At 39.4% G+C, this 27,791-nt stretch overlaps 1 protein-coding gene across 1 annotated transcript; it reads right to left on the bottom strand.

The window, feature by feature from the left end:
* Positions 1-86: 86 nt before the first annotated feature.
* Positions 87-27,378, bottom strand: LOC124163770 (E3 ubiquitin-protein ligase rnf8-B-like). The gene is made up of 9 exons (XM_046540854.1): positions 27,138-27,378; positions 26,935-27,045; positions 26,694-26,857; positions 26,545-26,617; positions 26,032-26,158; positions 15,426-15,589; positions 12,048-12,252; positions 5,804-5,948; positions 87-412 (listed from the first exon to the last, which is right to left on the bottom strand). Exons 1-9 carry the CDS (start codon positions 27,240-27,242, stop codon positions 376-378), a joined length of 1,131 nt encoding a protein of 376 aa, XP_046396810.1. The 5' UTR covers positions 27,243-27,378; the 3' UTR covers positions 87-375.
* Between the last annotated feature and the right edge of the window lie 413 nt (positions 27,379-27,791).

The raw sequence follows: 27,791 nt of genomic DNA, 5'->3' as shown, positions 1-27,791 counted from the left end.
ACTATGACTGCAAGATTATTGTCATCAGAAACAAACAGGAAGAGAAAACTAATGGGTGTGGCACATAATACTAACTTTGAACAGCGTTTTTCACATTTAAATAACACATTTATTGTAAAATATATTAAAATAAGAAATACAGATCTTTAAAGTAAACACACCAAGAACAGCAATTAAATATATCCTCTGTAAACACTTAACTAGATTTTCACAATAAAATATGAAGTCCATCCTGAAACTCCAAACATAGATTCAAATCTACAAAAAAATCATGGTGAGCAGTTAAAATCCAGGAATGATAAGCCATCTTGCTTCCTTGTGTCTCTCCAGTCAATGGAACACAACCACTTAATGGGACTTGAGGAGCTGAGCATTTTACAAATAAACTTCATCATCGGATGAGATGATCTCTCTGAAATGAAAATCAAATTTGATGAGGACACGGAAAAGTATCAATAAAATGAGCCCACTGAAAATCAATCAAGTTTATAATAAAAATGAGATGCTAAAACTAAAACATAAATGCCACAGCTTGTTGACAGTGAAAACCGGTCTCCATTCCTCTTCAACAGGGTATTTTCCAAAGTTTTTAATTCCAGCACATATAAACTAATTCGAAAGTTTATTTACATCAAGAAATCCTGTTGAACGATGCACCGAGCATTCAACCATGATTTTGTCTCCTTGCCATGCCTCTGATTCCCAGGGCATAATCTATTTTCCCTCACTCCCTGTCCCAATTTTTATTTCCCAGACACCAGCTAGCATGTGAAGCATACCTATGATAAGAAGTTCATTAGAGTTGTTGTAAGTAAGTTGCGCGTAGTCTGATTATATAGGTTCGAAGATTTTCGCGGCGTTGGTTTGATGATATTTCCATTCTATTCGGGTTTCTTCACCGCGTTTGTTGTATTTTAAAGACAACAGTTTCGCCGGCGTTACAGTCGGCGTCTTCAGGTCAAAGGTAAAATTTTTGGAAAATTTTTTCGCCTTTTATAGGCATAAAATTTTCCGCCTTATATAGGCGGCGGCGGCTGCTGATCCGCTGCTGCTCTCTCATTGGCCGGTTGTCCATCTCTCATTGTTGGTGGTCGGAGAATCCTCTTCCATGCAGTATGCAAGCTGTAGCCTTGATCTCTGTTGAAATTTGCGGGCGTTTTCGCTATCTCAATAGCTTCTCTGATCAAGCGAGGGAAGTATTTATTCTCTTTAGCTATTATCCTGGCGTCTTCAAAGAGGATGTTATGCCCAGGTTCACTCCAAGCATGCTCAGATATGGCTGAGAGTTGGTGCTGCTTGTTTTTCATAGCCCTCCGATGTTCCTGCAATCGGACTTTCATTGATCTGCAGGTCTCGCCAATGTAATATTTACCACATGAGCAAGGCACTCGATATATACCCTCATAATGGTCCATTGGGAGTTTGTCCTTCGCTCCGGGTAGCATGTCTGATATCTTTGCCACGCAATTGAAACGTGTAATTACGTTGTGTTTTCTGAGCATTCTGGCAATCTTTTCTGATGTGCCCGCCACAAAGGGAATTGTGGCGTATGCTTCCGGCTCGGGCCGGCTCTCTGCCGCAGAGGTCCTTTTTGGGGCTGCGTCTTTGTTCTCCTGCTCCACAAATCTTCTATTCAACATGCTACTGCTGTAGCCATTCCTTACCAGCACTTCAATGAGATGCTTCTTCTCCGCAGATAGTGACTCGGTGTCTGAGATGGCATAGGCACGATGTATTAATGTTGCCACCAAGGAGATTTTTTGCACTGGGTGGTGGTGCGAAGAAGCGTTGAGATAGCGGTCAGTATGCGTTTTCTTTCTGTGAACGGCATGTCCTAGGAGCCCATTTCTTTTCCTTTTTACCAAAACATCCAGGAAGGGAAGTTGACCATCATGTTCCATTTCCATTGTGAATTTGATAGCGTGGTGCTGCGAGTTGAGATGCTGTAGGAATTTCTGCAATTCTTCGGCGCCATGGGGCCAAATGATGAACGTGTCGTCAACGTATCTCAGCCAGAGCGCTGGTTTCTTTTCGTACGACGCGATGGCCTTTTCTTCGAAATCTTCCATGAAAAGGTTCGCTACAACTGGAGATAGTGGAGACCCCATAGCTGCCCCCTCTGTTTGTTCGTAAAATTCCCCATTCCATAAGAAATAAGAATTTCTTAGACAATATTCCACTAATTTGGGAAAGTCATTCGGGATTCCTTCAGAGATGAGTCGTCGGATGATATCCACTGATTCTTGGATAGGGACGTTTGTAAACAGAGACACCACATCAAAGCTGGCTATGATGTCTTCGTTTGTGACGGAAACCGTATTAAGGATATCAATAAAATGGGATGAGTTCTTCACATGCGATGAAGTCCATCCAACGTATTCCTGGAGTGATTGGGCTAGATATTTGGATAGCCAGTAAGTTGGGGCGTCGATTTGACTCACAATCGGCCTCAGAGGTACGTTTTCTTTGTGGATTTTTGGTAGGCCGTATAGTCTCGGTGGTTTCGCAGCCGAAGGGAGGAGGCCTCGTTGATATTCTCTTGGAATGGATGAACTCTTGATGATGGCCCTGGTATTTCGTTCCAATTTGCTTGTTGGATCGGCCTTCATCTTTCTGTAGGTTTGCTCCTGGAGAAGAGATAATATTTTCTATTCGTAGTCTTCCTTTCGCATCAAAACAGTAGCGTTCCCTTTATCTGCGGGTAATATGAGAATATTACCATTGTCCTGGAGCTTTCTTAACGCTCGTCTCTCTGCAGCTGTTATATTCGGTCTCGGTGGTCTTGATTTGCGGAGGATACTCCCCACGTCTTCCCTTATCTCATCTGCAATCCCTTTTGGAAGCTTCCGGATGGCGGATTCAACTCCGGTGATGATTTTTTCTTTCGGAATTGTCTTAGGAGCAATGGCGAAGTTGAAACCTTTCGCTAGAATGCTTTCTGTGGCACAATCCAAGGTTTCGTCTATAAGGTTGAATACGGAACGGCCCTTTACTGGATCATGAACTGGATGTTGCCTGCTTCTCAGTTTTTCAAATTTCTTGATCTGCGTTTCCCGTACCGTGGCTTGAGTGATGCGGGATGACTCGTAGGTTATTTTGTCAATAGTATCCCAGTCGGCAGTGGACAAGATATTGCTTAACTCCATATGAGCATTGTAGATTTCCTTCGAGCAGAAATGGAGGGCGCCACGAGTGTGGTGCACTCTTTCTCTAAGTAATGCTTCGCTGGTGCGTCGGAGAATTCTCTTGGCAGCACGCGTGTTGAGATGGTGTTTGACGTTGACACAAGATGGCAGGGTGTTTGAGTCTCTGCAACGTTGGAGGAAGGCTAAAGAAGACATCAGCTTTACTCTCCTTTTCCGAAGTTTCTCGAAACTCCGTATCTTCCGATGAATCTCCTCCCCGTAGAGGCGAATAATGTAGGTTCGAAGATTTTCGCGGCGTTGGTTTGATGATATTTCCATTCTATTCGGGTTTCTTCACCGCGTTTGTTGTATTTTAAAGACAACAGTTTCGCCGGCGTTACAGTCGGCGTCTTCAGGTCAAAGGTAAAATTTTTGGAAAATTTTTTTGCCTTTTATAGGCATAAAATTTTCCGCCTTATATAGGCGGCGGCGGCTGCTGATCCGCTGCTGCTCTCTCATTGGCCGGTTGTCCATCTCTCATTGTTGGTGGTCGGAGAATCCTCTTCCATGCAGTATGCAAGCTGTAGCCTTGATCTCTGTTGAAATTTGCGGGCGTTTTCGCTATCTCAATAGCTTCTCTGATCAAGCGAGGGAAGTATTTATTCTCTTTAGCTATTATCCTGGCGTCTTCAAAGAGGATGTTATGCCCAGGTTCACTCCAAGCATGCTCAGATATGGCTGAGAGTTGGTGCTGCTTGTTTTTCATAGCCCTCCGATGTTCCTGCAATCGGACTTTCATTGATCTGCAGGTCTCGCCAATGTAATATTTACCACATGAGCAAGGCACTCGATATATACCCTCATAATGGTCCATTGGGAGTTTGTCCTTCGCTCCGGGTAGCATGTCTGATATCTTTGCCACGCAATTGAAACGTGTAATTACGTTGTGTAAAAATTTTTCCAAAAATTTTACCTTTGACCTGAAGACGCCGACTGTAACGCCGGCGAAACTGTTGTCTTTAAAATACAACAAACGCGGTGAAGAAACCCGAATAGAATGGAAATATCAGTCTGATTATATGTTTGACAAATTTTTTTGTTTACATCTACACATTTTGCCTCTATGGCCATGAACTCAATCACAATGTTCTGATACCTGCCAGCATGTGAAATAACACTTGTCATCAGAAGTTATTTGTTTTAAATGTAGCTTAACTATATCTTTGCCTTTTAGTGCCAAAGGAAAAAAGAATCTGTAATCCTATCCATTCGGCTATGTATCTCTCTCATTTTACAACTATTATTGGACCTGGAAATATGGTGTGGTTCCTTTACGCGACTCTGAAGGGCTGGACGCTCTAATAAACTAATATTGTTAATAAAATGATATGCAGATTTCCCTCATTTCCCCATACCAGTATAAACCGTACTCACCCACTCGATTTTACTTAAGTCTTTTGAATGCTGCATCTCATTAGCACTAGGTCGAGGCCTGAATCCACATTTGATGCAAGGAATCTGCTTATGTTTTCACATTATTCCTTAACCTCTCTCCAAACACGATGTATTCTGTTATCTTTCCTTACCTCCTGGACACTGCCATGCGTACCTCTGACCATAAAGATGAGTTTGTGGTAAATAACTTGTCCCTTCAGAGAAATTCCACCACTTTCTCCCACGGTCACTCCCAATTCCAGTGCAAATTCCCTTATCTCATTTTCATTCTTTGTAATAAATCCCAGAAATTGTTCCCATCAATGTGATGGTTCACTCCGATCCAAAATCACAATTTTTTAAATAGTTTGGTAGATGGTAGGGATACACTAGTGAAGACGAAAAAAAAGTCTCAATTGTTCCGCCATTATACCTTCACTTAAAATGAAAATCTGCTAAATTTACCACCCACTTTTCATGACTTGAAGATGTCATCGGAGTTTTGGCTCATTAACTTGATGATAGATACTTGAAAGATGACGGGAAGAACTGCTCACAAAACTGTTAATGACAGCAAACTATGTGAGATGGATGTTCACGGACAAGGAGTAGCAGAGACCTGGTGAGTGCTCGGAAAGATCCAGAGACTTGATGAGCATATCTGCATGAAGGTTAACTGAGATGATTTTTCACCCCCAATGGCTATATGCGTGTGCGATGGATCGAAAAACAGAATAATATAGGTCTCTTTATTTTTTCAAACTCTATGACATATGGCAATAAATAAAAAAGGTAAATGAGCCCATTGTAATAAAGAATCAACGAAACAGATAAATTGAACCATAACCGTAACCAACTGTTAATAATGACCTAAATGAATCCTCCCAGTAATAAAGCTTTAAAGTTGTACTCTTGGCAAATCATGCACTTGTATTCCAATTCATAATAGCAGCCTTACCATCACACAATCTCAAAATCCCTCAGCTGCCTCAACCAATGAGATGAAATCCTTAAGGACAACATTAACACAGAGGTACACAGTAAGTACCATATTTCTCCGAATATTGACCCCCTCTGAATATAGTCTCCCCCCTAACTTTGAGGCTTCAGCTTCGGAAAAAGTTATTTTAAATGCGTTTGAATATAGTCCCCCCCTTTACTTTTACCACAGGCTTTTTTGGAAAAAAAAGGGGGGACTATATTCAGACATATACGGTAACTACTGATTAAAGTACTCCACTTACATGGTCTCATTTTGTGGGTCTGCAAAATCAAAAGACAGACGAACAATTTCATTCATCTCATCTACAGGAGAACCCAGCTCTATTACTGATATCCTCTTCCTTTTTGAACGTCCACTACTGCTTCTCTTGGTTCGTTTCTTAGGAGCTAGAAATGAAAAGAAAACCAATATTTAATGGATCACAAAAACAAGGACCAAAATTAACCACACTTAACAACCACATTTATATTCATAACGCTGAATAAATACAACCATTACCTTATTTTGATATAACTATTTGCATACACACTAACCAATTAGAAGCAAGAATTAAGAAAGGAGTGCGACAAGGCTGTACATTGTCACCCGTAATTTTCAACGTTTACATTGAAAAAGCCATTAAGGAAATCAAAGAAAAGGCATTGGGAGTGAATATCCATGGAGAAAAAATAAGCATGCTAAGATTTGCCGATGACATAGCCGTTATAGCAGAAACAGAGAAGGATTTGAAAAATATTCTGGTTAATATGGTTAGGGTAATGAGTAGATATCAACTGAAAATAAGCACGAAGAAAACCAAGATCTTAGTATGCAGCAGAAGAGAAGAAGTCAAGACCAACATTAAAATAGGGAGGCAAAAACTGATAGAAGTGGATGAATTCTGTTATTTGGGAAGCAAGATAACTAGTGACGGGAGAAGCAAGAAAGAAATTATCAGCAGAATAGCCCAGGCGAAGAGAGCATTCCACAAAAAGAGAGACCTGCTTACAGCGGGAAACTTAAATATGGATGTAAAGAAACAATTTATAAGAACCTACATCTGGAGTATGCTCCTATACGGAAGTGAGGCATGGACAATGACCGCAGCGGAGAAAGCAAGGATAGAGGCCTTTGAAATGTGGTGCTACAGAAGAATGATGAAAATCAAATGGATCGACCGAGTTAGTAACGAGGAAGTCCTAAGAAGGGTAGGAGAGAAGAGAAGCCTCATGAAAACCTTAATAAGAAGACGGAACAACCTTATAGTGTATGCATGACATACTATATACTGCGTAGATATTAGAGACTACTTTCTGCCTTTAGCGCCCTTAATTGATGCTAGCCTTCTAATGTCAGCCAGTTCTGATTATTGCATTCTAATATAAAATAATGTCAAACTTTTACGTTACTTAGGTTTTCTTAAGATCGCCATTTACATAGGAAATATTCGCTGGCTTGTATTTTACGACTTTTTATGCCATAAAATGTATGAAATATGTTATATTTTGAGAGCGCTGTCACAAATGATGGCCATAATCAATTTAAAATGTTGCTGGGGACAATAGAAGTTATAAAAAAGAAAAGTGAAATATTTTTCGCGATTTTCGACCCAACCCGATTTTGGCCCGAGATTTGAAACGGCCCGACCCAAAGGTCGGGTCAGGACGATGACCCGACCCGACCCGAAAATTTCGGGGCCCCGTCAACCCCTAGCTTATATGGATTGGGAGGGATTTTTAACTTATTAAAAATGTTATACTTACTTTATTGTTTGACTAATAAGATTTAATGTTTCACAATATGTGATATATTCATACATAGTCTATGTGCTTTCTTTTAACTCATCCATTTTGTGATACCTAATAGTTTAATTTGACAGTTATACTGACATTTAGAAATAATAATAACCTTCCAGGCTACCATAATACCCCCACAAATTCCCAGTATATCAATAAACCTTGAGCTTACTCTAGGAAACACAGAAAGTCCACAGTTGTCCAACAAAATTGAGGGTGTGATAATCCGTAGTATGGTATGGTATTTTGAGAAGGCGACGGACAGCTTAGGTCATTTGCGCCATGAGGGAAGGGTATGGAAGGAAGGGTGGAGAGAAACCCGGCCTCGGCATTAGCCTGCTCTTAACGAAAGGCGCCAAGGGGACCACGGCTTAACGTCCCATCCGACGGACGGAGTGTTGCGCTTGAAATGTTCTCCACATAACATTCAAGCAGGGATCAGGCACACGCTGAAAATTCTCTCCCACCGCCGGGATTTGAACCCGAGCCCACGGGGTGGGAAGCCAACACTCAAGCCACCACACCAACCCGATCCCCATGTGATAAACCGTTTTCCAAGTTTTGTAAACAGAATTTGAAGTATATTGGAGTTGGAAGGGAATCAAAAATAAGGAATTTGAATGTAATGGATGCAAAGGTACCTCGACCCACCCACGAGGGCAGAATTACTACGGTCAATCATTACCAATACAGTTGAGGACCTCATCTCCGGAAAGCTTGGGACCAAAGGGTTTCTGGATTTCTGGTCTTCATGGTATATTTTGTTAATTATGTAATTAATTTATAAATGCGTTCAGGCTTTTGTGCTTGATATTTGAGATCATTACGTGTCCCTGCCTAGGTTGTTACCACATATTCATAGTGTGTGCTAACTTCCTACTCGTCCCAGAACAAGGCTTGGAGAGTGGTGCCACAAGGTGGCAAGTCAAAACACTACGCAGAGGTATTTTCAAATGCTCCGGATTTCTGTTTTTCTAGGTTTCTGGAACCGGATTTGAGATCCTCAACTGTACTGATACAAAGCAACATGCAAACAAAAGCAATTTCACACCTCCAGGGTTGACCTAAAGGATATCTAACATTATCACAATTAAAATTTCAAAATATCTAGGTAGAAACAGACAAATTTGATCATTAATACTACTGAATGAGATGTCTCAATGGTAACAAAATGAAAATACCAACAAAATTAAAAATAAATAGACTAGATCAAATTACTAGAGTGCTCCATCACTAGAGTGGGAATTATAAAAGTTATAGAGGGTAGCAATGAAAATAAAAGAAAATCCACAATAGCTATGTTCATATTTTATACTGATGTCATTTCTAATCCTTCAGTAAGTAAAATACAAAGTAAATAAAACAATAAGAACAAAAATCAGGTAACAATAAAAACTGTAACATTGCCAGATAACATGAGTGGAAAAATGAGAGAAAGAGGGGAAGTTTTATTAATTGGGGTTACCGTATAAGCGCGTGTAAGAGGCGCACCTTTTTCCCCAGATATTGCAGCCGAAAATGGGGGTGCGCCTCTTACACAAACTTCTTATCTTCCCCCCCTCCCCTTCACCGGTTGCAAGTTCAAGGGGAACTGAGTGGCCTTGGTTTTCAGCGTGAGTCAGTCATCTGAAACCCTGGGTCAAAATCAAGCGGCAGGCAGGGGAGTTTCTCCCTTAGTGACGTATTTTTAAAATGCTCCTGTTTGAATTTCTTGCAAGCATCGCGCCGTCACGTCGGTACCCCAGAGGTGAACATTGAAAAGATCGCGCGGGGTGATTCGCTCCGGAGCGCGCGCTAAATTTATTGCCACGAGTGGGCATCCCGCGGTATTTATACTGCATATAGTAATATTGGTGTCAAAACCTGCGGTTGAAAAAATTCGAACGAGTGTGCTCATTGTTGGACCTAATGGTGGATAGAAGAAATCGGAAATGCTTATAAGTGAAGAGCGCTGAAGGAGAGGTCGAGGGGAAGAGGGCTCCCTCCCCTCCGTATTTAAAGCTACGAGCGGAGGAGCAAGGAAGAACACGTCCGATCTTGCATGTGACGTCGTTGCCTTTAAAGCGAAGGGGCGAAGGCGCAGCAATGTGATATACGCAGTTTGCGTTGCCTGAGTTTCCAGTCCGTCTCGTCTTGTTTGAAAGCGCTTATGCTACGCTTGTTTCTTCCGAAATTGTGCTGTTTGGACTATGTTGAATATTAGTAGCCTTATTTTAGCTATAAATCTTTGTGTCAATGAATTAGAGCTCAAAAAACTTAAAGATGTAATATAAGATATCTTCGAGCTCAGAAGGTGACTCACGTAGCATTTGACCTCCAGAAACTTGGGGAATTGAACCTGGTAGACCGAAAAAGGTCAGTTGGTGGAATGAGGTAGGGATGAAACACGTTTCCATTGTTCCCCTGTAACTTGATATTTTCCTGTGGAGTCTCGGAAAGGAAAAAAACGGCAGAGGCATTAGCTGATGGAGAGCCGAGTGTAGTTCCGTTAGGCCCCTTGCTCACACACCGATTTTGGACGGCCGGTAAAATATTGGCCGATATTTTACCGGCGAAGCGATGCTTGCACACACGCCGGATTTTTACCGGTCAAACGATACGTTGCTAAGTTTTTGAGCCGGCGTCGGCGATCCACAGTGACAATAGCCGGCAGCTAACCGGCATTTTGCCGGTGCCGGCGTGTGGTTGGTACGTGTGCAAGCTCCAATGCTCTCCCATTGTTCACTATTGGAATGTGGACGGCTGATATTTTACCGGCCGTCCAAAATCGGTGCGTGTGCAAGGGGCCTTAAATCTATGACGTGGTTATTATCCTACGGCGTTGAGATTGCCCCGATTGTTGTTCAATCTCTTGGGAAAGCTCATGCCATTTGCCTGTCGTGTTTTGCCTTAAAATTTTCCACGGCTGCAATTCTATTGCAATACTCCTGCGAGAGCTTTTAAACAAAATTGTTAGTGAGTAGGACAATTAACGTAGAGCGATGGCGTATGCAAAGAGAGGATCTTTCTCTTTCTCCTCCCTCTTATGCCGCCGCAGTTATCAAAATTTCCTCTTTCAAACAGTACTGAAAGAGGACATTTCGATAACTGTCGAAATTCCAGGCATACGTCTGCAACACCGCACGATAGGATAAAAAAAAAAATGTCGCAAAATTTCTTTTCTTTATAGCTTCGATCCTCAAAATAGGGGTGCGCCTCTTACACGTGTGCGCCTCTTACACAAGCTTATACGGTAATTAATTATCCAATGGTGAGAAGAAATTATGTATTTACGCATGACAACAACTCAGCATAAACATCTATTACTCAAAAATAACATGCAGTAGGGTACATAAATTTCATTGAATAACGAGGCTTCCTTTAAACACATCAGCACTGTAAGCATTACCAATACTCATATGAAAAAAACCCATTTCTTTATCTAATCCATCAAAAAATAAAATTTTGCTCAACAGCAGAGCATCAGAACTTACTAAAAATGCTACATAAATTACGGGGCATAAAATATCAATCGATACTACACCCGCCTCCTCCTTTGGGTTTATATAGACTATTTAAAACAATTACAACATTTAAACATGTAGTGCTCCTACACATTACGCTGCTGAGCGGTGCCGCAGGTGGAAATACATTGAGAGCACTGGGAACATTCACATTACACTGTGCCGCAGAAGGTGCGGTACCATGACCCACTGCTAGCAGCTATTACTAGCCACCAGCAGCCACCGCCAGTGGCGATGTTACCCTTCACACTATGCAATCCTTCACACAATGCATGTCTGACAGCAGTGGCTTGGTTCTGCTGGATTGCCAGTTGGTGCACGAGTGCTCTCAGGAGAAGTTTTCGCTGCCTCGCAGATTAATTAAAATGGAAGTAAGTGTAGCTAACATTGATACTGAATGCATCATAATGAGTATTGAAAATCAACCAGCACTTTGGGATTCTTTCCATGATTCCTATAGTGACAGAGTGGCCGAACAGAATGCTTGGAAACTTTTTTTTTACAAAAGAACTGTAATTTTTACGAAAATAAAAAAATAGTTTTAATTAATTTTATTTTGCTGAGGCACTGCTCAGCAGCGCCGCAGCAAATGCACCACCGTGCAGCATGTACATTTTTTGATGCTGCTCAGCAGCGTAGTGGGAAGGCGACCTAACTGGTTCTATGTATGTATTCCCTCATAAAAAGTTTCAGAATACATAATTGGGGTTATTAGTATGCAACAGCCTGGTATGTGAGCCGTAGTCAAGTGATTACAGTGTTCCACTGCCATGCCAAAGTCCCTGGATTTAGTCTCGTTTGCAGAACTTTTTTTTCATGATTTCTTTCTACTTTTTCTCTTACAGAGGCCTGCACATCAACATTACTACCATGATTTTCACATTAAAATTTTATTTTCATTCATGGAAATTTTTTTCTGCACATTTGTTTCACATTTCATGTCTGATTATTTCCTATTTTACTCACATAGAAGCCTTCTTTGAATTATGTTCTGTCCTGGTCACAAAAAAAGAGTTTTCACGATACTTGTACTTGGTTTCTATTTACGTTACAATATAATATTATGGACTCATTAAAAATTACCAGGAACTAATACATCACAATAAAAAATTTCAAACAATAATCATCTAATCTCCACGGCAATACTTGAACATAAGCTGGACAAATACCTCGGTTTGAAAAGCTGAAGACTTTATACATTCCATACCTTTCTTTAGGTCCAAAACTTCCTTTCTTCGTTGTTGAATGTCCTCGGGAAGATGTGGCAATATTCTTTCAATGAAAGAGTCTATGGTCCTCGAGTGACATTGATGAAGGATTCTGCATCTACACACTGGGCAAATTTTATTCTTCTTCTTCCACTGCTCCAAACAGGCCTCGCAAAAGGTATGAGAGCAATTCAGTGTAATAGCCTGGAAAAAAAACAAGAAAATTTTAATTGGTTAATCCTTCAGCTGAGGCAGCAAGATTACAAGTCTTCCCCTATGACGTGGGAAAATTTGCCATGCAAGCAGGGGCCTTTTTTCTGCTGATCATCAGGAAAAAGACACTCGTAACCCCCTCCCAATACTTTCCTCAAGGGCCCATGGGAGAACCCTACCCACTTAGGGACACTTTAGTAGAACATCAGATAGTTTGGTGAAATTATTTCATCGCCCAAAATCTACAAAACAAATATTTCATGAATTTTGTTTTGAAAACAACATTCTGTCTAACTTGATACCAAACACCAACCACAGAACAATCTTAGAACCCCAACATGAAGTACATAGTTGCCTTCTGAGCAACATATGTATGTTGTTGCAACTGCAAGGCGTGGGAGATTAGTTTCCCTAGATAGAAAAACAAATTAGTATCCCTAATTTCACAGTGGTTTTACGCACCCATACAAATTACTTTCCTCAATCCGTGATCATGCCCCAGTGTATAACATAGCCAATAATATGTGGTTCTCGGAAACCAACATTTAAGATTGTATACCTTCCAAAATTTACTAATTACCCAAAGGTTTAATAAATATTTAACACGTTGACTGCTGCGCCAGTCATAGTGACCAGTAATGAAACTTCCTGCATCGTCATGCAAGTCATAACGACCAGCCACAAAACTTCAGAAACCCATGGTATTTCTTACGCCAAGGGTTACCGGGAGATGTTTTGGCATCGACTAAGATTGAAGCAGTGAATATGGCCGAATTACCTCAAAATACGGTGAAATTCATTTTGGATGTAGACATTAAGATACAGTAGATTCCGTTAAAGGGTCCACCGGTTACTTGGGGCAGCCGCTTAATTGGGGCAGATCTTGAAGAACAGAATCCAATAGAGGAATATCCAAGAGTATTCTCCGCTTAATTGGGACAGCATGCCGCTTTATTGGGCCATGAGTCGGCAACATAGACTCTATACTAGCGACGAAATTAAATTGTTTTGTTTTCAGAATACTATTTTTTTATATTGTCCTCCTTTGATTTACTCTTATTTTTCACAAATGTTCCTATTCTTGCCCTATTTTGAAAGCTCTTGTTTCGTGCTGATTTGTTACCCCAACTGGTCAACCATTGAATAAAGAAGCTCACAGTCAACCAATCATTGCTATCGGCATTGTACTCCACTGGTAAACTGCTTACAATACAAAATAGTGATATAATCCATCCCTTTTTTGGAGCCTGTTAGTATGTACAATGTAACTGTAAGGCCCCTTGCACACACATCGATTTTGGACGTACGGTAAAATATCGTCCGTCCACATTCCAATAGTGAACAATGGGAGAGAATTGGAGCTTGCACACGTACCGACCTCGCGCCGGCACCGGCAAAATGCCGGTTAGCTGCCGTCCATTGCCACTGTGGATCGCCGGGCTGGTGCCGGATATACAGTGGCGTACGTGGCCAAATGGGAGCTTGCACACACTCCGGATTGTTAGGACGATGTGTGTGCAAGGGGCCTAACAAATAGAGCCATTTGGTGTTGCTCAGTAACACAGTTCCATTTCATCAGCGTTGTAAACGTCATCAGCACAAAAATTCTTGCGTAACCTGGGCAGTTAGTTCAATTTCAACTCCTTTGCACTCACAACATCAGCATTTTTTTCCGTTTCTCTCGAATTTTATTTCAATTTTGGTCTTCCATCAAAACAGCCAGCCAACTATTAATTGCCTTAAAATGGTCATGACCAAGTTTCAAAGCTAGTTCCTCTGACTTCTTTTTTAAAATTGAGCACTGACACAAACCCCTCGTTCACTCACAACGGAAAACCATTGATTTAAAGAGTCCTCAACATCTGGATCCTTACCTTGATGTTTGTGTTTCAGAGGCGGTGCTTGTGTTGAAAGGCTTTCAATTGTGGCTCCATTCTTCTCTTTGTTTATCCTGTTGCCTCAATAACCGAGCTATCTACGATTTCAACATCCCAGTTATCTCAGGCAAACGGCAATGACTGGATTTGAGATAATCTTTAATTTTGTCCAGTATAGCAATTTTTCCCACCAAATATGCGCACCACTGACCCTGGTTTTAGACTGTTAGTTCACAAGTGACTAGTTACAAGTGAAGAGAAACATGACTCTGTGCATGCATCAACTACTGAGATGGGGATAGGAAAAAGAGAAAGGAACGAAGAAACCTCCAATCCAAGAATCTTCCAATAATGATAGCTCAGTTGTACAGTGGAAAGGGGGTAGGAGGATAGATTACATGAGGCAGTTGAATTTTGTTCAAGGCGTCGCAAACAAAAAGCTCTAGGAAAGCATAATTATTCATCTCAACCAATCTCCTCTGCTCGACATCAACCTGTAATCCCTAGACATTGGCCCGTACCCGCTCGTTTACCCTCATTATAGGTGTCGCCACTTCTTTCTCACCATACCAGGCTCTTTATATCATCCATAGCCCCATCTACTGCCACAGGAATCCTTTCCTCTAAAATGCATTGTTGAATGAGGTCTCATGGTCGGAAAATGGAATCCATATCTTTTTACGGATAGCATAACAAAAGGAGCTTTAAAGATAGGGCAAGAATAGGAACACTTGTGAAAATAAGAGTAAATCAAAGGAGGAAGATTAAAAAAAACCGTATTCTGATACGAAAAGATTTTAATTTTGTCGCGAGTAGAGAGTAGACTCATGGCCTAATAAAGCGACATGCTGTCTCCATTAAGTGGAGAATACTCTTGGATATTCCTCTACTGGGTTTTGTTCTTCACGATCTGCCCCAATTAAGCAGCTGCCCCAAGTAACCGGTGGACCCATTAACAAGAATATACTGTACAATGGCTCTACTGCAAATGTCTAATGCCATTGTAGACCTATTTAGAAGCAGCAAGCAAAAAGCTGAAATGGATTAACTGCTGTAATGAAGGTGTTCTCAAACAAAACCAGTCAGGTTAACAAATCTATTACCTGTGGAATTGCAGAGTTAATTCATCCTTCATTCAGAGTTAATTCATTCCTGATAACAAGACATTGGCCCTGAAACATTATATGGATCCATTATCATGGAAAGATGAGAGTAGATTACATTAAATTTCACCTGACCATCATTATAAATAGCTATGATAAAAAGTGAAATATATCAAATACTCACTTTAACTAACATGTCATTGCAGACACTACAAAGTAATTCTGATTCCATTGCCTCTGCAACTGACTGAGGTATCTCTGTCTTTTCTTGAATTGATATTAATTGCTCATCTCTTTGGGCAACAGTCAATTCTGCTTCACCCTTTTCAATAAGGGCCTTCCTCAGCGCTTCATGAAAGAAAAAGTAAAACTTGTGTCAACACTAGAAGTGAGGTAATCATAACACCAATTTCCCAAAAACCCTATTTCTTGAGCAATAAATCATTCTAGGCTAAAAGAAACTCGGAAATTTTCAGAGGGATATACTAAAACAATACCTGGGACATAATTTTTATAATTGATTTGATTTTTTTTTATTCAACAAAAGACTAATCCTTACTGAAAGGGCACAATTATTTTATTTAATTTATTATGCTTTGGGCTAATGGTTCTATGTGCAGTGGCCTTCATTGAGAGAATCCCACATAAGTTCCTAAGATACATCCTCTTAAATCAGAGTCATTCACTATGACTGGAAATTTTAGGGAAATACACTGTAAGCTTCATTTAGACATATACCATTTGAAGAATTAAGGTTGACTTAATCTTTTCGTAAAAAAATTTAAATAATGAGAACATCTCTATAAATCTTCTTGGGGCTGTTAATCTAAGAGTACCCTCACACAATGTTATGTCTAACTTTGTGATTTCAAATAACTGCCAGAGGACTACGGTAATGGTGACCCAACGAAAGAATTACATACCGTATATGTCCAAATATAGTCCCCCCTTTTTCCCAAAAATGACCGTGATAAAAGTTAAGGGGGGGTACTATATTCAAACCCATTTTTTTAATTTTTCCCGAAACTCAACCCTCACAATTAGGGGGGGGGACTATATTCGGAGGAATACGGTATGTACATATAACCATAGAGTAAGTATATATAGAGAGCTCACCACACGTACAAAAATCGTATACGTTTTTGGTGTAGTTCTAGAGCGATTAACCAGATGTCACTAGAAGAATTTTGGCAATTTTTTTAATTTGCTCGTTCCACAAGTCTAAAAATATATTCTGAAGCAGAAAGGGTTGCTACGTTAAGTGGAGACATTAATTATTCGATTTTGTTTATAACAATTGTTATAAAAAATATTTTATCGAATTTCGGCTAGTTACTTGACTTTTCCGAGTTTATATTCCTAATCCATTTTCCGGCAGACTGTTCTTAGTATAAATTTGAAACTTGCAGGAAATGTTTATAGGACATTTTTTTCCATACTGGTAAACTTTAATTTGTTCATAACTCAGTTTCGACGTTGTTATGTGTGTTTATATATCTTTCGGACGAAAAATATGGAATTTTGCAGGGTAAAAATCAATCGCCTGCTAACTTTCATATCTTACGATATAGGTCCATATATGCTGCGTATGAAATTTGAACAAAACTATAAATTTATTTTTGGTGAAAGAATTGTAACTTTATCTCGATTACAAGGGGAGTTATGAATTTTTAATGAACGCACCTCGTCAGGCTTTCCTTTCTGGCCTGGGTCCACGCTGAAAACTTCCGCCTCCCAAGGATATCGTTTTGCCATCAGATAGGTTGGCGAGGTGAGCTGTTGTTTTGACGAGGAAGAGATTTTCCGTGAGGGAAGATTTTTTCCCTTCAAGAGACTTATAAATCTTATTGATGTTCATCGCTTCATTGAACAATCTACATATAGAATGAAATACATTTCGAGTGGTGTGCTTCAGAACTTCAGTTATGAAATACCTCACTTTGGTGAAGTGTAAATGTTATTTACAACACCAAGTGCCGGAATATTACAATAAAATAGGAATGCGAGATAGGATCCCTACACTGAAAAACAATGCACTGTTTGCCTTTCGCTAACGGTCATAGCCTCTTCACCACAGTTGGTAACTAAAGCTTAAAAGTATTTGGTAATGAATTCGTAAGCGCGCAGCTTCAAACGAACACAAAGAGGTATGGAGCAGCAGTAGCATTTTTGGGAATAGGGGTGGTCGGTGACCTTGATTTGTTTGCTCGATAGCGGGATGAGTAATGGCCCATTCTGTTACCACGTCGAAAATGGAAAGGTTTCTTTCGGCTCTACCATTTTTCTACTTCGGGTCTTACGTATGAGGCAGAGGATCATCTAATGCATGTTTTTGTCTTTCCTTGAGACCTTATTCTGATCATAGTTGTGATAATCGTCGTCTCGTCAATAACAAGACGCATTGTCGTTTGAGGAAAGTTTTATTTTAAGCGTTAGCATTTAGTTGAGGTTCTTAAAAGTAAAACAAATAGCGGCTGCAATTGAGCCCGGGTTCACTCATTGCTTAAATTCTTGCCTCATTATATGAATGAATCCCTTCTCCCAGGGGCCGAAAAACTAAATATCCAAAGATACATTTTACGCGGTGAGCATTTATACAGGAATATCGAATGGAGTATTTTTGGCATATTCCGATTGTAAGTTGTTGCGGCACTACAAAAATATGGCGATTCAAAATTATACGCCCTCCCCTTTTTCGGAATTAAACCTCTTATTATGCAGTTTTGTGAATCGAAACTGCAAGCAAAATTTGCTTCATAGGTCTCGTGGGGAATCCTAATCCGTAGGCTAAAATATGTTATCGCGTTAGAATCTTGAGTTGTCCATTCATTAATTGTTATAAAACATTTGATTCTATGTATATTAGATATTGATTGCTTTTCGTACACAATTTAACAAACCAAAACCTATTTTTTTGTCTTTGATGACGAGTTATTCATTTAAATACAGATTTTCAACACTAATACAGGATTTATTATAATCTTGCAACATAAAGTAGGTTCGAAGATTTTCGCGGCGTTGATCAGATTATCTCTGCATTCTCTTCGGGTTTCCACCGCGTCCGTTGGCTTTTGTCGAAACTGTTCTCGCCAAAAGGCAACGGACGCGGTGGAAACCCGAAGAGAAGGCAGAGATCATGCAACATAAAGTTTTAAGTCCAAACTTCGAACTGTAACAGACCTATTGACGAGCCTTTCCGGAGATACTTCCTCTGAGTGGCTGAAATGTCACCTAGCAATGATTTTCCCGAGGTGTAATCCTCATTTTCCTCCATTGTTGGGGACTCATGTCCTGACGAGTAAAAACTAGTGATGTGTTTTTAGAAGGTTAATAGACTTTCATCTGATGTAAAAAAATTTCGACGGAGTCGACGTGAAAGTAGCCCTCCGGCGCGAGAATGTAGGAAAACAAAATTGTGCGATATATATAATTATATTACTTTTGCTAATCCAAGTAAATCTCACCGTATGAAAATTAATCACAAACAAGTTGATTTTGATCAATCAATTATAAGATAAACGAAGGAGATTTGATTATTTCCAAAGCAGAAAAAAAGAACAGTGTGCTAATCCGTAATAAGATCTCATGCATCGCAAAATGTTACATTCTATTTAATGTTACATAGATAGGTCAATCTACCTTTAAATGCAGTCAATTTCAATTGTGAACTTTCCACAGTGAAATCAATTGCAATTTCAAATGGCTACAGCTTAAATACTTAAACTAAAATCCTTCAGAGAAAGATGAAAACGCGAGCTATTTCTCAGCTTTGCTCCCTTCCGCCATCACAGAGAATTCTAAAAATTGGTGCCGGTCATTTTTTGTGGGAGACCTTTCCAACAGGCTTGCAAACAAATTCCCCAAAAATAAATTCTATGTTTCTTTCTACAACCCTTGCACTCTCGGTGAAGTTCTGTGTCGTGACAAAGACAAAATAGAACCCATCCATCAATCCGGCATTTACAAAGTTAATTGTGAATCATGCAACTTGAGTTTCATTGGTCAAACAGGCAGAAGTTTTATTATCAGGATGAAAGAACATAGAAAGTGCAGGAAATTGGGATGAAACATCACTTCTCGCCAAACATTTGGTACAGACTTTTCATTCTCGTCATTTTCAACCATAATTTTCTTCACCCCTTCAGTAATGGCACAAGGCTTAATGTTTTAGAGAAATTTGAAATAGTACAAATTTATACAAATATTCTTATTAGATGTTCCCGTAGACATACCCCGTTAAGACGGTCTTAGGCACAGCTCTGCGGTGTCATAAAACGTCCGTTTTCGCAGTAAAACCCTGGGGGTGAGGGATCGGAGAGTACAGAAGGTATAACAGTCTCAGCTGGTATCTTTCTGGTAGGTCTTTTGTATGATTACCGGGAAAACAAGTCACTTTTTCGAAGTGTGAACGCTTTTAAAAGAAGCATAGTCTTCGATCGTATCCAGTGAAAACGAAATGAACTGCAATGAAACGTGCACTCACCTCGGCTAAAATACTTCCACTGTCTTCACCACAGACCATTTGAGAATCGGTGTCTTGAATAAAAGCATAAAAACGGTGAATGCTGTGCGTTAAAACCCATACAGTTTCAATAACATTACCACGTCGCGGCTAATCCAACTCCCGACGTGCGCAGATTAAAGAAAGAACACCATGCCAATAGATTATGTGGTTTTTTATTCCGCAAGAATCCACCTACAACTTCACCTTCTACATACTTTGGAAGATTTTCAGAGAAAATTGAAGACGGGCGTTTTCATGGAACGTTGCTCACGTTTAAGCCTGTGTATCTCAGAATCGGGTAGGATCTTTGTCAAATGAATTGCATATCCTTAAATTTCAATCAGTTTTGAGTATACCTGCGAAGTTTTAAGTTTATAACTCAAAAAAAGTCATTTTGTAATTTTGTCCGGCTTTTTCCGATTTCCGCCCACTGTGCGATATTCCACGGTCAAATTTGCATCAAAATTTAATGCAACTAACGCGCACCCTGTCCCACCGTCAAAATTTCATCCAACTGGCTTTTGGTACTATCATTTGTACAAAACACCGTTTTGTCCAAATGGATAGGGCAGGTTCTAAATTTTCATCCAATAGGATGAAACCAACAATTCACAGGGCCCTTGACAAAAAGCATCGCCTAGCGCTGAAACAGAGGCCACATAGGTTAAGCCGGTGTCCCACGGTCAAACGGTGCAAATATTTTGATGCAACTGGACGGGGGTGTCCCACGATGCATATCATTTGGACGAAAAGGAAAAAGACGATATTTATGTAAACAAATTTGGAAGCTTATAGAAGTGAAGGATTCTGTCTTTTTTAGCAAGCGAAATTGTCTGAACAGGCCTCTTGAATATTGAAGTGGCGAAAAAAAGAAAACAGAAGAAATGCTGAGCTTGGCCTTGGCTGGAAAAGGGGGTATGAATGGTTGGAATAAGCATGCTAAACATGATGGAGAAGGAGTTGGTCGCCGATGTTCCCGTATATTATCGATAATAATTGACGATAAGTGAGGATATTTGCATGTCCCTTATCAGCAAGGTTGGGGGCAGAATGAAACGGCAGGATACAAACGTGACGCAGTTTATTCCCGTGGTGAATATATTATTAATAATTAGATGGATATTGTGGTTGAGAAGATGTTATGATTAGTGCCGTAAACGTGCATTTAAATCACATTTTTCCTCTCCTAATCTAGCAGTTGCTAAAATAAGGCCCTTATCCTAAAATAATAGTGATAGAAACGGGCAGCTGTAGTGTTTCACAGGTATAATCGTCATTTCATATTAGTCATTTCTCCAGCTGCTCGCTCGCTCGGATTGCATGCTCGCCACAAAGATAACCTGTAGAATTCGGTCTCGATACCTTAAGTAAATCTTTTATTATTTCCAAAACTCCCCTCCTAGTATTGCGATTCTAAAGATAGCTTCCTTCTTATTAAAGATCAACCCATTATTACGGATTTCCTGGTTGAGAGTTTCCATCGCCTATCGAGACTTTTGCTCATTTTTACTTTTAGGACCACACCAGTCGATGAAATAGATGATCACGAACGTATATATACATTTGAAATAATGTTTTGTGAACTCACTTCGCGGTATGGTGACATTATAAATTCAAAACTAAGCCATTTAGTATTCAATACAGTATTAATGAAAAAACTCAACCGGTTTCGATATTTTCAGGTATTTATCTAGAGGTTTACGATAACGCTAATGACCTGAAAAGAAGGACAAAGTTTGCAAATGAGCATTTTAATTAGTAAAATATATATTATGGACACAAAAATAAACTTTGTTGTATTCCACACAGTATGCATTAAAAATCCAACCGGTTTCCTCCTTTTCAGGTCTTTAGCGTTAATTGTATTGTATTCGATCGCTTCTCAGAACGACTTCAATTGCGTTTTGGTGATGTATTGAAGTAAATACGATAGGCTACATGCACTGCTAATGGGAAAATCTACTACCGGCTTCCCTTTCTTTCAATCCGAAGTGGCAAGAGACCCGTCACCCGAACACATGCCGGACCTTAGGGACGTGGGAAGTGGTCCTTAGTCGGGACCTTATGTTATCTTAACTTGGAGCACCACCCAACTTGAGTTAATTTCCTAGAGGTGGTCTGACTTGCAATTGAAGCTACACTTGTTAATAGATGAGGTCTTTACCCTCCACCCGCCTCCTTTTGGACGGGTTGTATTGCAGGTCCGCCGCTATTTCATGGCATTGCATTTTCGCACAAAATCTAAACATTTCACATTCTCTTTACGGGTCCAACCCTACCCCTACAAGTTATCTGGGGGAATAGCCACATTTTCATGGCTCTTCTTTTTAACCCCGTCCAAATAGCGGTCAAAACATTTTGTTACCCTTCAGTTTCTCCTTTTCTGCCGATGTGAACACATACCCATTACTAATTGAGAAGTCCTATTTTGGCCACAGTTTTTGTGTTTAACAGTGATCTCACACAGAAGTTATAGTGTTGTGATAACTAAAGAAATGTGATTCAGTGATTTATTAGTTCCTGACAACCACATACGAGTAGGCATACTATGTTTCATTTATTTCCGTTTCTAGTTTCCGTTTTTTTAAATTGGTCTGAGACGAGGCACAGCACTATTTTTCATATTTTCCCTTCTATTTTATATTTAAACTTTGTAGGAAGAAGACTGTTGTGTTGCTTTTTACAAATCTGTGTAATTATTGTTGACTGTCAAAAATTTCATGGACTTTTACGCGGCGAGAACTGCACGGAAAAATGCTGGAGAAAAAAGAGAAAACCATAGTTGCTCGAAAAAGGAATTTGAATGCATATCTAGGGGGTTGTTTCAGATTACACGGAGATGAAAGGCAAAACTTGAGCTTATTAATTTTTTGAACATGAAATTTCTTTATTCCGACGAGAGAAGATGGTGAGCTAGTTCACGATCAATCTCTTTTGTTTTTTAGAGGAATGGCAAATGGTTGGACAAAATTGTTGATTTCCCTGATGTATTTCGCAACCTTCCAAGCACCTCGGGTTCGTATTTTCCTAGTATTTTAATGGTGACATGGGGTCCCCTGGGATATTGTTCTAGTAGTCTTATTTTTTAACAGGTACTTCCGATATACAAGGGGGTAGGCCAAGTAACCAATTCACTGATGTTACTACGCGCTCCAAAATTAGGAAAACGAAGCTGCTTGAAGTCAATTAATTTGCAGGAGTAGAAGAAGAGTTAATCTTTCAATTCTCAACTAGTTTGAGATCTCTGTCTTGCGGATTTTTGATTGATCCGGTAAAATTTAAGAAGTTCTGCTTAGATACAGCGGATAATTTTGTGAGACATTATGGATGGTTTTACATGCCACCCATGGAGCACGAAGTATTTCTACATGGTGCAGATGTTATCGAGTTGGCTCTTCTTCCTAATGGAGAACTGTCAGAGGAAGCCCAGGAATTTCGCCATAAAGATATTAGAAAATACCGCGAGCATTACGCGAGAAAAATATCTCGAATTCATACGAATGAGAATATTGTCCGGTGACTGATCCTGACATCGGACCCTTTTATTAGCACATGAGGAACTGACTGAACAAATGTCGGGGCCTTAAAGATCTTTCGCAGGAGGTTCGTGATCTCTTGGTCTTGCATGAGTCTCAAAATTCTGCGAGCGAATGCGAAGAGGAGAGGGATGGGTGAGATTGAGAAGAATCTGATGATGAATAATTATAATACATAATTCGTAAAGTTATAAATCATTAACCATGCTTATATGAGAATGAAAGAGTCACTTAAATACTATTTTGACATTTATTTAAAAATTACTTTTAGTCCATACAGAAGAACCTCTCGAAATCTGGAAATCGCACCTCTTTAACGTAAGTCAATGAACCCAAAAACCCTACTTTTAGCCTTTTTTGTTTATTAACTAATTTCAAAGATCATTAACTCATACTTTATAACTAATTATCATTTATTTTCATGTTTTATCATTATTTGGGTTCGTCTATGCAGTCAGCGTTACAATTGGCCAGTTAATAAGTTAAAGTTCCACGTATCGCCTAAAATAATATTTTTTCGTGAAAATAACTGCAGAAATGAAAATAGCATGCCAAAAAACGTGGAAAGAGCAATTTTCAAAGACATCCAACGAAAATCTGATTTTTGTCCAACTTTTTCGCCATCTGGGCCATTGTGCGCCGCCTGTCCTCCTATGCTCTATCAGGCCGATATAAACATCTTGTTCCCTTCCTACGATGCTTGGGGCTCGGGGGACTGAGTCAGGAAGAGGGGGAGCGGGAAGGGAAGGGGATAGGCGAGTTGACCTTGAAGCGATCTCTCTCGCCTCTGGCTAGCTACTGTCATGCCATCTTCCCGCTTTTTGAGAATTAAAACTGTCGATACGTTTTCCCCCTATGCCGTGAGCCCTCTAGAATATACTTACTCTATGATATAACCTTTACAGAAACACCCAGTATGTTTTGGAGTGTAGCTGAAATCAAGAATATATAGATTTTTTTTGTAATAAATTATGTGACTTGTGTTTATAAGGATTTGGTAATTTAATGTGATATATTTTGTACTATGACATTTTAATATGATGTTACAGTTAGTGTTTATTCTCAAGTACAACACTCATACTGTAATTACCAGTATTTATATCACATGGTAATCTAATTTATAGCAATGTTTTTAGTTGTCCTTCTTGAGTATATTCTACTCTATTTTTCACGTGTGGAAGAAGTGTGTTAATAATGCAATATTTCGTATTTTTAACAGATGAAATATTTTTTATGTTGATACTTCACTAAGTTCATGCTTGAGCTTAGAGAATTCATATTAGTAATCATTTATTATTTGAAATTATTCTACAACTTTCTCCTTTGTACCATTATATGTATCTATATATATGCACTACTTCATTCATTCATACGGCGCCTTAAGCGCAAACATACATATAAATTCAGAGGTAAGGAAAGAAAGGGATAGGAGCATGGAACAGAAAAAGGACGAGGACAACGGTGCTGTGGTAGGTGGAAAAAAGCCAGAAATCAGAGGGTAAAAATGCGGCCTGACTGGGACTCGAGTTGGTGAGTGGTGAGCTGCCCCAGTGCCATCTATTGGTTACTCTTTTGGGTTTAATCAAAGGGAGTTTTCTGTGTATAAACCCCCGCCGAAATCATGGTAAATCTAAGCGTCCTGGTAGCGCAACTGGTAGAGCACCTGGCCGGCAACCAGGAGGTTCTGGGTTTGAGTCCCAGTCAGGCCGCATTTTTACCCTCTGATTTCTGTTTTTTTTCCATCTACCACAGCACCGTTGTCCTCGTCCTTTTTCCATTATATGTTCCTATCCCTTTCTTTCCTTACCTCTGAATTTATATGTATATATATGTACTTGTACGTCAACATTTTTTATATAGAACGTGTATTAATTGCAAATCCGAGCAATTTTCTTGTAAATTATAATAAATTAAATTAACAAAATAAAATAGCCTAAACTTAAAAATATCATTTGAGACCAAAATAGTAATTTCTTTTTACGTTTATGAAGTGAAAGTTTATGCTAATAGTACATCCGATTGATGCAACCATTCTTAATGAGCAAATTACTCAAAAATGATTTATAGCTCACACACAGGTGTTCCAAGGAAGTTTCCCATGAGAACTAATCCTTACTGAAAATATGCCTTACCCTGCAGATGATTAATTATCTACTACATTTGGTGTTAATAAGAAATTAAAGGATAAAATCTAGCATTATGAATGGGTTCTACACAAAAACTACAGAATCATACAAACAAATCAAATTCATAAACCTTGATTGGATATTTACGTCACAAAGACTCCTAGCCTTCACCTTACTTCTGTTGGTTTTTTTAGTTCAGTGTAAAAGAACTTTAAACAAAGGAAAACTCATGGCATATCTTTTGCTTTCATATTTTTCAATAAATGATCCTAATTAAACAGTGGCTAGCAAGTTTCAAAAGGAGAGCAAAATTCGGAAACAAAAACATAATGCCTTCAGTTAGTGACATTCATAAAGCCACAATACATAATACCATGTATCAAACAACTTCCGTAACATGCATAGAAATATTTTGAAAATTTTAAGAAGGGCAGCATGCATCTTTGTTTTCCTTGAACAAGAGATGGGAACTACAAAAATAGACAACCATGCAAAACAACTGACTTTAAAATATTTATTTCTGCTATCTCAATTAAAGTGGCCAGATTGCATGCGCAGACAACTAAGTGAACTTAATCCTGAGAAGCGAATTATAAAAAAACATTTATGAAGTCCATGAAATACCTGATTTCGTCTCTAAAAGGTCCTGCATTAATTGCTCATTCTCCGCAGATAAATTTTGCATTGCCTCCTTACTCACAATATCTTCAGCTTCTTTTTTTCCGGTCTTGTTATCTATATCTGATACGCCCTAAAGAGAGCAGTGGAAAAAATGTGAAGATATGAAGGGTAGTCTTAACAGAAGTCATTGATTGTATCGCCAATACAGCCGCATTGAAATCGTGCTTAGCTAACCATGGCTCATTTCAGTGACAATTTATGAATTAAAATTAAAATAAACAGAAATAGCAGTTTTTTATTGAAAGTATCGAACACCATGCCCGTTATTTTAAGTTTTAGGTATCTGACTGTCAGTATAACAGCTCTACTATATGATAACGTCGACTTGGGGGTCACGGGCAGTAATGAAAACTTAAAAGTCTATGGACAAAAATAGCATAGGCTCTGCAAACAAGGCTGCGCCTATTTCATTAACAAGTAGCATGTAAGTGGAGAGGTGAAGATAAAAATCGATACCTTAGGTTCAAACTGCTGGGGACATTCATCAGACAGCGTTTGGGATTCGGCCACCATCGAGCAAAACTTCTCCCTGAAAAATGACAATACTTCAAATGAATGCCCTCCGCTTATTCATCAATAACTGTAGAATTTAGTTCTTCAATTACCCAATTAATCCAATAATTGTCAATTTCCGATGTAAATATTCTTCCTCTACAACTGTGGTTGTTAACTGTAAATATATTCCACCAATTTTCAACATGCCACCTTCCTTTATTTCTTCTGTTTCCAGCACAAGAGCCCGACCAATTATTGAAGTTCCTTTGGAGCTCTTCAAGTAAATAAAATAATAATATTAAAACGTCTTAATTTCTCCACAAAAACAAAAAAACGATCAATGCAACCTACCAAGTTACGAAGCTTCCAACTTCCCTCGCAACAAATGATCTCACATTGTTTTCCAGCAACTTTCTCGCAGTCTATAACTAAATCTGCCGTCCTTGAGCGACCTATGACAAACTATAACAGGTAAAGTTAACAACTATATGAAGCGAACTTTACCATAACATTCACAGAATGACACCTTACACAGATAAAAAATTTCATCTCACCGTCATAGATTCGGGACGCAGAATCTTTTTTTTGCCGAACTGTACCTCGTACAAATAATGATATCGCCGACGAACACCAGCTGAATTACGGACATTTGTAGCCATTTCTACATCTATCACAAGGTTCTAGCCCGAAAAGTAATGATCTCCCTTGATCCAAATGCATCCAACCGCCAATTTACATTTGTAGCACGGAACACCACAAATCCAACTCCGAAAACAAACGAAACAGACTGAAACCGTTGAAGCGTCAAGAGCGCAAGCCAAGGGGGGCAAGGGGGGAGGGAGGTTGTAATTTTCAACCTCCTTGGCGCAAGCGCAAATCACGATATTGAACACATTAGACTGACATTAGACAAGGGGACTCCATAGATCTTTTATACATCTTCCCCCGCCTTCCCATCTTACCACCCCCATCCTGCCTTTCCTATTTAAACGTAGCGCACTTGATATTTTTGTACCTGATGATGCTGAAAAGCGAAACCGGTAGTATTAATAAATTTTAAAATTGTGGAAATTGCTCCTGCTTTTTCATCTTCATTATGTCACGTTTCCACTCCATCTCGCCTGAAACCTCAGACTATACTCTTTTACTTATTGAAGAAAATGCCGGGTGGAAAATGCATTTATAATTGAGAGAATCATATTTATTAG

Source organism: Ischnura elegans, chromosome 8 (genome assembly GCF_921293095.1).
Source record: "Ischnura elegans chromosome 8, ioIscEleg1.1, whole genome shotgun sequence".
NCBI lineage: Eukaryota > Metazoa > Arthropoda > Insecta > Odonata > Coenagrionidae > Ischnura > Ischnura elegans.
This window is presented reverse-complemented; position numbering and strand designations above follow the sequence as displayed.

Excerpts from the sequence above, each read along its gene's own strand:
- LOC124163770 (XM_046540854.1), bottom strand. The coding sequence starts at position 27,242 with ATGGCTACAAATGTCCGTAATTCAGCTGGTGTTCGTCGGCGATATCAT. Across the intron at positions 26,618-26,693 it reads ACAATTATTGGATTAATTGG|GGAGAAGTTTTGCTCGATGG; the intron begins GTAATTGAAGAA and ends GTCATTTTTCAG. Across the intron at positions 413-5,803 it reads GACCCACAAAATGAGACCAT|AGAGATCATCTCATCCGATG; the intron begins GTAAGTGGAGTA and ends TTTTCATTTCAG.